Genomic DNA, 10,826 nt, shown 5'->3' on the forward strand with positions numbered 1-10,826 from the left:
TGAGTAGGCCCCATCACCAAAATCAAGGCTGAGCCACTCATCAGTTGATTGAAACTTGTACTCTGCGTCCCTGATCGCCGATTGATTTCAATGATGTAGCCCACCTGACAATGATGGGCCCATCAACCTTTCGCAGGAAAAAATATGTGATTGTTCTTCTTTGCTAAGATAGGTACCTCTTCCAACTCTACACGTAGATATAAACATGATCTTGACCATTGATCGGTGGGCCCTATATGCCTAAAAAATTCACATTGGATGATCTCACTATCAATCAGAGGACTTTTGCTAGTTGATTATGAATATTTTTGTTCTGTTATCTATATTTGTAGGGCCACCATTCAGAAAGTTAGTAGCGTGCGAGCGGATGCTTAACTATGTACCCTAGGCAATAAGGCCCACTTGATGGAAAGCACGGATCAAATCAATGTTTGATGTACGGTTCTGAATTAAGGACACATATTACTATAGTTGATAGCGAATACAGAATTTTCCTTGGTCATGATATTTCTTTCATCAACGTAGATGGATATTTCTTTCAACGTGTGCTTAACATGAATTGGTCATGATATTTCTTTCATCAACGTAGATGGATATATGATTTTTTTTTTTTTTAATTCTACATAATCACGAATTTTAATTAGATGGTAGAAGGGAAAAATCCCTGTATGTTTACAGTAAAATGTTTACAGACAGCTATATAGCCTACCCCAATTAATTGGGACAATGTTTATATGATGACGACGATGATTTACAGACAGCTCGGTGGGACCACAAAACCGCCAGACGTTCCATCAGCGTTCTTACAGAAAGATTGTGCCGGCTGATTCTGATAAGTAAGCTTCACATCCTGCAAACCAATGCCTTTGCATGGATTGACCGCACTGCAGTCGAATTTCACCGCCACTTGAGTCGCCGAAGTTCCTTGGATGTTGCTATATTTCACTTGACTGATGCTTATACCAGAATGCTGAAAATAATAATAATAATAATAAAAATCAGAAATGTTGGAAAAAATAATTCTAGTTATGGAAAAGAGAAGGGAAATAAAATAGCAATTTGTATCACTGGCTCATAATCCAGCCAGCTGATGGGCTCTTAGATATAGCCTGAGCCCAGCCTGATTATAAACTGGCTTAAATTTTAGGGCTGGTCTGGGCCAACGGGCTCACATGTTTCAGTCCAAGCATGGCCCAAAAGGCATAGGGTTGTAAATGGATACTCGGACCCATTGGTACCTAATAGACCCAACTCGGTTTTAATGGGTACAGGTGGACCTATTAAGGAATTGGTTTGGGTTCAGGTATCTGATTAAAGATTTCGAGTCCATGTGAGAGACCTGGTTAAAGTTGGGTCAGATCTAGTAGGGTCCAGTTAGTAGTTGATAGTGATTTTTCACTTTTTTTTTTTTTTATTTAAGATACACACATGTAAAAGGGCCCATTTATACAACTGACAAATTTGTGCGTGATCTAATCCATCCATCAAGTGGGCCAAACAATGTACATGATCTTTTTTTTTAAAAGCCCAACTTGATGGTTTCCAAACCCAATTGGATCCGGGTCCAGATAATGGCAGAAGGCCAAGCCCAGCGCAAATAAGAAGCCATGGCAGGATAGACATGGACCGGTAGGCCCACAGGGAGAACCATGGTCCAGTCTTTTGGACTGTGGGCTAGGCCCAAAAGAAGCAAAATAAGAGTAAGTTTTTATATATGCCCTTGAAATGCTTACCTGACCAGGGCAACCTTGGTTGTGAGGGCAGTAATTTTGGTCGATTATGATGGGGTTTTGGACATTTTTCATGATAGCGTCCTGAAAAACGACGCCTCTGACGAACCCATAACTGGGCCTTCCCCACGATTTTATCCTCAGTCCGTTCTGCGTTCCCTCAAATACGGCATTTTTTACAGTCACGTTTTGCACCCCTGCTTCTTGGAGGTCCTTCCCAAGGCTTCCGATGCTGCCACAACCACACACATGCGCACGTTAGTATCAAGCCGTCAATGTCATGCATGTATCTATGCATATTACATACGTTGTTTTTAATTTTGTTATTATTTCCCATGCAACTAGTTTTAACCGTCCCATGGTGCAAATGAGCTGGAGACCAGACCCAATGCAAACGTTTCTATTATAACAAACCTATGCGTGGTGCCCACCGTGATGTTTTAATGGAATCCAATCCGTCCATCATATGTACACTCTAATTTTGTCCTTGGATCCAAAAATTCAGGTTGAAATAAAACTCAAGTGGGCCACATCATGTAAAAATCATTCCTAAAACCTCGAAAATCACATGTTGTTGTCCACCTAAGCTAGGATCTTACCTGATGCCGTGCCCGGGCCCACAAGAGATTTGCTCGACCCACAAGTTCATTGTGCCTGGACCCACCGAGATGCAATCATCGCCCGTCTTAATGCCTGTGCGAGTGATAGTCACACCCCTTGATTGCTGCACATGTATGCCGTCCGTGTTGGGGCTGTTGCCAGGTGCGATGATCTTGACCCCTTGGATCATCACGCTTTGGCAACCGTTGATCACCACGTGATAGAGCTGGCTGTTGATCGATGTTAGGCCACTGATCAAGATGTCTTTGGCGTTGTTGAAGGTTAGTGACTGCATGTGCGCACCATAGCAAATTAGTATTGCTAGATATCTGAATCCGTCGCATCGGATCAGACAATTAATATAAAAAAAACGAAACCGAGCATATTTCCTGTACTTAGTAGTCAACGGATGAGTTGGCAATTGCCAATTCCATGCGCGCGTGGAACCCCAGTTCATCCAAGTGCAGGAGATCTGAAGTTTCCATCAGGTGGGGTCAGTGTTTGGATCTTACTCAAAAACACACATCAGTCAGCAGGTGGGCCATGGCATATAAAACAAATGTACCGCTAGAATAATTGTTTTAGCCATTGACTTCGTACTTTGTGGCCCACCTGATAGTGAAACAGCCATGCCTTTTTGGGCATATCCTTATGTTATGGAGTGATTCCTTCTTGGCATTTGGCACTGACATGTACAGAGAACCAGACCAACCAAATTGTGGGCCTCGTTGTAGATGGAGCATATCTTGAAAATCAGACTGATCAAATGATCTTGACACGTTTGCATGCATGCATGTCGGTGGCGGGCCCCACAGTTGCCGAATTAGCTAGCAAAAAGTACCCAATATAAATGAGAAATGATTCAGTGGGCATAGTCCATGGAAACCTTTAAAAAAAATAAAAAATAATAAAAAATAAAAAAATAATAAAAAAAAGAAAGTGCACGGAAACATTACCTGAACTGACCATTATGTTCTTCCATGCAAAAAATTACAGCAATCAGATGGTCTTATACATCCGTGACTAGACCCATCCAAAAAATCAGCTGCATACGGAACTCAGGTGGGCTATAATATTTAAAACCATGTGCTGACATGCACAAAACATATAAAAGCACTTGGTTGGGGCCACTTGAGTTTTGGATGCAGCTGAAACTTGGTCTGACTCCTCATCTAAGTGGGACACACACAATGGATGGGCTGGATTTGTGAACCACATCTCAATGGGCCCAATAAATAATTATGAATATTTTAATGGGAGGCTAACCCCTCTCAAATGTTGTATGTGGTGTGGCCCACCTAAAACATGGATTGGCCTGTTTTTTAAGCCTGTGGCCCAATATGGAATGGCGCATCTGACTGATGAGGTAGATTTTCTACACACATCCCAGTGGGGCCCACACAGCTCGACCTCAAGGGAAGTTCCCATGAGGTCGACCTCATGCTACCATTTCCTCTCTCTCTCTCTCTCTCTCTCTCTCTCTCTCTCTCTCTCTCTCTCTCTCTATATATATATATATATATATCACAAAAAGTCATTTGCTCATTAAATTGGTGTATCTCTAACGTGTAAGTGCTAAAGAGTACTTAAAAAATAAAATAAAATAAATACAACCGACCACAACGATCAACAAAGTGAAAAATACGCCAACAAGGCCGGATTTTTTGTGCTAATATGCAATACTTAAGGACGTTTTATCACACCAAGCTCAAAATTTCAACAGTAACTCTACCGTAATACTAACACATTCATCCATGCATGCATCCATACTTATATTAAATATGAAAATTCATGAGGTTAAATCTTTCATTAGCCTAATTGTTAATTTTATATTTACTACTATAATTTACGTACCGGTGCGCCACCTGGGCAATTCTGATTGCCCGCTTTGCAGGCCCATAGGCCCTTTCCCTGTCCATCGAGGGTCCCGCCATAGATCGAAACGCCCTGAACAGTATCGAAATACAACCAGTGTCCAGATGGTCCTAGTGATGCGTAATTGGACGGAGCGATGAAGGTGCCGTCGATCTGAATAGTGATTTTTGTATTTTCACATGGACCTTTGAAGTTTGTGGGCCCCAGCAAATATGATCCACGGGGCACTAGGATTGTTGCAGGCTGGGATGAGGCGCAAGCAGCAGACCATGCACTAAGAAATGGTCTGGCTGTGTCGGTCCTACCGTCAGCTTTGGCTCCAAAGTTGATTATGTTGTAGGCTCCATTGGCTAATTGAAAGAAGAAGAAAATAAAGGAGAGAATGAAACTGATGTACTGAGCCATTTGAGAGAGAGAGAGAGAGAGAGGGTGTTGATGATGGAAGAGAGAGAGAGAGAGAGAGAGAGAGGGTGTTGATGATGGAAGTTAATGCCGTTGGTGCTACTTATATAGCATTCGGTAATGGGTTGGTTAGGAATGTTGAGACTTTGAAGATAGCCGCGCCGAATTTGAAAGATGGTGTAATTTTTTCTATTTTTTTATGATTCAATTACTGAAATACCCTTCTTGGAAAGAAATGGTACATCTGCTATCATGTTGGCCGAGATGGATGCAAATCCTTACCGTCCAAATTCAGATAGTTGAATTGTAACCTACCCATTTTTCATTCAACCATCCACTTGTTTGGAACCCATCCGACGGGTAGGATCGTTGTACTCAGTGTGACTTTTGGACTAATAAGTTGCCAAAGGGTTTTTGGTAATTTCACATGAGCAAAATGATTGACTAAGAATATCAAACGTTCAAAAGCATCAAGTACCAATAACGTGAGAAATGGAAAGGACGGAGACTTCAGTTTCAACCATAGAAAACCGGACCGCCGCTCTTAAAGACTTGAAAAGTACATGATCTAGACCGTTGGTTCAGACATTCGATGGGCCATGGTCCAAGAACCATTTATTGCCCATCATATCCCCCTTGCTTGTGGATTGTGAACTGATACTGCCTACTTTATACCTAACCGTCCACATGCAGGCCTTGGTTTGGGAAGATCCCAAACCTCGGACATTTTGGAATGGCGTGCACATGCAGCATGTGTACGGACCGAGCTTGCTTTAGGCCAAGATCTACGGGAACGGCCCCGCGCCTGCCAATGGTATGCTTTTGCTGGATGGCTTGCTTGAGAAGTGAGCTGATCGAGTAAGCACGTGGGAGAACCACCATTTAAGGCACATGCACGGGCTCTAATCCCCCATGCACGATGCATGCATTCATTTCCATTACATGGCATTAAATACTGGAGGTTTTCTTATAATTTCAGTCATTAGTGGATTTAATAGTAAGAAAGACTTTGATACTCGGCCAGTGTGTGGATGATGCACGGGACTTAGGTAATTACATAGAAATTGCATACCTGGAATGTATAAGTAATGTAAATTAAAATTTCCCAAATTATGGGTTTTAGTGTATATGCATTATGAACCAAAAATTACGGTTATCCTGTTTTTTTATACCGTCGGATTGGTGGACATTTATTGGACGGTTATGACTAAAAAATATCCAGCTGTCCTACTTCAACAAACGAGTGTCTAGGAATCAGCTCTTAAAGATCCAAAACCAATGAGATTTTGGGACTATAATAAAGTGACAGTGGGTTCCTCAATTTTAATGGATTTGGTTTTTGTTAAGGGATGCCACGTGTATAGGCATTTTTATGAAGATGGCATTCTCAGCCCTTTTCTTCTTATAATGCATTTGGTTTACGAAAAAAATAAAAAACTTTCATGCACTGATAGAGAGTGATGGTTGATACTCAGGCGTTATGGAGTTGTACACCAGGCATGCATGTAAGTCAGGTAAATGGTCTAGATTATGAGATCAAATAAGATGATTGTGGACCAAACGAATATTGATTAGATAACGGCATGAATTTTCAGTAAACAAGTGGCCGTGAATCAGAAATTTGATCACCTATCTATGGTGGACCAGCAAGTCGGACGGTTGAATTTGAGTTAGTGTATTCCACGTATGCAGTTAACGGTCAACCAGATGGATCGATGATTAAAATAAAGAAAGATCATTCCATTTTTTGTTTTGAAAAACACAGGCACCAAGTGTACATTGATAAGAATTCCAACTAAGCTAACCTTGAGCTGATGATTCCCATCCAAAGTGGGCCCATGATTTGAACGGTTTGGATCGAGCTAGGTACGTATATGCAAGTTGTACTGTAGCTTTGTGCGTTGTGCATCGATTCTCATGCTTTCTAACCTAACAGAGGTTCCTGTGAGCGGTCACGATCGTCTCATAACACGTGGAGAACATAATAGACCATGTGACTTCGCTTCTTTGATTAAGTGGTCTGAAAGAACACGGCCAGCGTGATTTGCATACCAGCGGGCGCGGGCGGCCATGTGGGCAAAACTTTCATGAGATCCAAGCCGTTTATCTGGTACATTGTCTTTCCTCCACCGTGGAATCTGAAAATCATGACAATCCCAAACTGACGTAGGCCACACCAGAGGAAAAAGTTGCAATGAAACACACGGACCGACCATGCTGTTTATATTTCATCCAGTCCATTCACCTAACTTACTTCATCAGGATGAAATCATTCCCCGAAAATCAAGCTTATTCCAAAACTCAGATGGAACATAACACGTGAATTTTAAAGTTTTTAGGTATAATTCACCTAAGGGGTGGCCCACCTTGGTGTTGAATCAGCCCTATTTTTGTATTCAAGACCAAACAAGGGGTGATGTAACTGATGGGTCGGTAGGATCTTATGCACGTAAACTCATTTCCTCACAGAAGCGGTGGGTATTCTCCTCGCCCACCTTCGCAAGTCACGGCAGGGTTTCGTTAGTAAAAGTTATCATTATTGGCAAAACCCATGTGGAAATGCACCAAATTCATGCTCTTCACACTATATATGATCCAAGGAGTTTAGGATATTATATAATTCTTTTTTATTATTATTTTTTTTCCTATTTTTGTTCGTTGACTAATATTGATCGTCCAAAACCGTACATGTGGGCACGTGGACCAGATCGGGACCGTTCATTGTCCTGAGGGGACAAACTGGTTGAGGGTTCCTTTCTAAGTGGTTATTGTTAACTTACTTGTCTCCGTTAAAAACGCCCTCTAAGAGGGAAACGGATTGGATAGTGACCCTGTCACTAGGCAACAGCTAGTGGTCGGTGTATATGGGCACCACATTATGTGTGTATTTCATCTATACCATCCATCCATTTTTACAGATCATTTTATGATATGAGACCAAAAATAATATAGATCCGAATTTCAAGTGGACCACACAGTGCTTATTAAATGCCGGCGGCAAAAGTTTTGAATCAAGCTGATATTTCTTTTTTTACCTTCATCCAGGTCTGTACTACCTAATCAACAGGTTGGATGTCAAATAAACATTACATTAGGCCTAGGAGGTTTTCAATGGTGGACATTCAATCACTACTATTTTCCGGTGGTGTGGTCCATCTGAGTTTTAGATATACCTCAGTTTTTGCATCAATCACTAAAATGATCTTTAAAAATGGATGGACGGCATGGATAAAACACATACATCATGGTGGGGCCCACAGAGCATGGACCACCAGCCTGGTGGCTAGTGGCAGACGTCACTAGCCGAACCACTAAGTGTAGCAGTCCAGATCCAAAAAGACTCGCACCACAACGAAGCCACTAAGACTTGTGGTCCGTGTGCTGCTCATGAATGGATTAATTATTGGCTTGTTTTAGTGAGTTTTGTTTACGAGGTCGCATGTGAGAATGGCTGACCTTTGATTCTCCATGTGTATAAAATGAGTAGAAACTATGGGATGACGCATTAATTATGTAAGTGAAATGCTTGCGAGATTTTCACTGATGTGGATGTGACGTGGGAAGAGTTGGGGAGGACTGAGATTACATGGTCTATCTCAACCAAAAAGGGAAGATTGCCTAACATTGCATTATAAATTTTTATTTCCCTAACTTTGGGAATAGTTATTAGGTTTATGCTTGCAATATGTCGTTATAAAACTAGCAACAAGCTATACATCCTAACTAATTGACTAAGTATGATTATCTCCTGCATAGCTCAACAAAACTCTATCACTCCAAAGTTATGAGTTAGAAGTTAAAATATACTGTTTTTATCAAGAGTTTTAACACGAGGTCATAGGTTTGAGTGCTCATTGTGGTGAAATCTCATTGTGGTTGATTGCATGGGTGTTTGTGGGGTCTAAGTATGTGAGTAAAGAAAAGAAAAGAATATTATTTTTATTAAGATATAATTCTATTACTTTTAAGGTTTTAAGAGTTTGGTCGTAGTCCAAAGTCTTCGTTTCAGTCACACGAGAGTTATTTATAAGTTGAGTAAGATTAGACATCTTTATTCTTATGAAAAAGTTGCTTGTTTTGAATTAGATTAGAAGACCATGTCCTCTTGGTTTATAAAAAAAAACCATTAGTTACGTTATGAACAATATTTTTATTAAGTGATATTAACTTTTTGTTTCTTCTTTTTAAAGATTTTCTATCATTGAGATCGTTATCTAGAAAAATAAGATTTCTTCATTTTCTCCACACGCCCAGTATGTGGGATGGGATGGCTTCATGTGGATGAGATCCATCCCATCCATAAGGTGCTCCACCTTGTATCTAGATTGGGAACTAAAAATTAGGCCAATTAAAAAATCAAGAGATTTAGATAATAAAAATTTGAGAAGGGGCTAGGTCCCACCATTAAACTACTTAAGATTGTATGTGGAGTTGCCATGATGCATATATATTATCTAATTTATTTATCTAATCACTCCACTTAGATGATAAGATTGTTGGGACTCATGAAAACACAGAGTAAAATCAAGCAAAGTAATTGTAATCACATAAACAAATCTAAAAATAAGGCAATTTGAATTTTACATGAAAAAATCCTTGTGAGAAAAAAACCATGGTACAAACCGACAAGTAATGTACTATCGAAGTAAAATTAAAAGAGATAGTACATTTTACTGATTTAAATAACCCTACTTTGAAATCCTAACTATGCCCTTAAACCCTTTAGAATACCTTAGAAAGCCCTTATGATCCCCTCCCTAATTCTGATTACACCTAGTATATATACTACCCAACCAGAATAGGAAACAAATCATGCACTTAGGCAACTCTACATGTGCGATCGATGGGACCTTCGATTGCATCGATAGACATTAATGAAGACCAGTCGATGACATCGAAGATCCGTCGATGCCATCAAGTAACAACTTTCAAAACTATCAAGATGGGATCGAGCAGTATGTTGATGGCATCGACATACCCTATTACAGATAGATTTAAGGCATTAAATAACAATCTCCATCATACATGTCTTCAATTTCAGTCTCTATTACTCATTTGCCATCATCATCTCTTATTGTCTTCTATTATAGCTTCTTGTGCACACCCCGTCCTCATTATAGCTTCGCCAAGCCCAAAGAAGTTACATAGAACTTATACTTCTCTATAGGAACCACCTTTGTAAGTATGTCAACTTGATTCACGCTTGTGTGTATTTTTTTAAGAGTCACGTCTCCTTCCTCAAGTAGCAAAATGATAACACACATTAATATGTTTAGTACGTGAGTGATAAACATAATTCTTTGTCAAATTAATCACGCTTTAATTATTATATTTAATAGGCATAACTCTCTTGCTGAAGCCCCAACTGGTTTATCATCCCCTCAACCATACATCTTCTTTTAATGCTTTTGTCATCATCATATACTCATCTTTGGTTGTATAAAGAGTCACCACATACTGAAGTTTTAACATTCAACTGATCACTCTACCCACTAACATAAACGAGTAATCAGAAGTCGGCATTCTATTATCTACACTGCCTGTGTAATCAGAATTCACATGTACACTTTTAAGATTTATTTTTAAAAAGTAAATAAATATATTATTTATATTTTTTTTTTCAAAAATAAATATACGAATTATTAATAAGAGAAGTGGTTTTACTATATGTACACATCTTCTAGGGAGCCTAAATAACCTAATCTTTTTGCAATTTAATTTGGACCCATCTAAATCACGAGCACTTAAAGAGTGAATTAGAGTCTGATCAAATGTTTGACACACTAATGTTTAAGGATCTAACCATAGTATTAATTGAGTGTTAAAGGAACATAATTACACACATGGCATTCGTACCACATGTTGTACACATAATGACATTTGGGTTAATTAGGATTTAAGTGGTAGTTACAAATTTTAATTATTATCGTGTAACTATATTTATGCATAAAGAAAGCAATAATTGTCACAAGCAAAATGTCATGTCTACTTATGGCAAAATGATTATGGTATGTGAATGGGTATATGAATGTCCTTATAAGACAAAAGTCTCTCCAAGAAGGACACAATGTCCCTTCACGTTCTATAATTGACCCATGGACCACCTCAACAGGCTTGAGCCCCAATCATATTTGATTGGACCCGAACCTGACAGCCCAAGCATATCTTACCACCCACGTGTAGATTGTCTATCCTTACGTGACTAATGTAGAGTGGGTG

The 10,826-nt window shown here is 39.6% G+C and overlaps 1 protein-coding gene across 1 annotated transcript; it reads right to left on the reverse strand.

The window, feature by feature from the left end:
• Positions 1 to 587: 587 nt before the first annotated feature.
• LOC131240248 (polygalacturonase-like) lies at positions 588 to 4,682 on the reverse strand. The gene is made up of 4 exons (XM_058238374.1): positions 4,185 to 4,682; positions 2,330 to 2,619; positions 1,734 to 1,962; positions 588 to 970 (listed from the first exon to the last, which is right to left on the reverse strand). The coding sequence occupies exons 1-4, from the start codon at positions 4,608 to 4,610 to the stop codon at positions 752 to 754; spliced, it is 1,164 nt and encodes a 387-aa protein (XP_058094357.1). The 5' UTR covers positions 4,611 to 4,682; the 3' UTR covers positions 588 to 751.
• Between the last annotated feature and the right edge of the window lie 6,144 nt (positions 4,683 to 10,826).

Source organism: Magnolia sinica, chromosome 3, assembly GCF_029962835.1.
Source record: "Magnolia sinica isolate HGM2019 chromosome 3, MsV1, whole genome shotgun sequence".
NCBI lineage: Eukaryota > Viridiplantae > Streptophyta > Magnoliopsida > Magnoliales > Magnoliaceae > Magnolia > Magnolia sinica.

What these genes read in the sequence shown, in the direction of transcription:
- LOC131240248 (XM_058238374.1), bottom strand. Translation starts at nt 4,610, where the DNA reads ATGGCTCAGTACATCAGTTTCATTCTCTCCTTTATTTTCTTCTTCTTT. An exon ending in ATTGCCCAGGTGGCGCACCG is followed by an intron (nt 2,620 to 4,184) that starts GTACGTAAATTA and finishes GCGCACATGCAG; the next exon opens with TCACTAACCTTCAACAACGC. An exon ending in ACCAAGGTTGCCCTGGTCAG is followed by an intron (nt 971 to 1,733) that starts GTAAGCATTTCA and finishes TATTATTTTCAG; the next exon opens with CATTCTGGTATAAGCATCAG.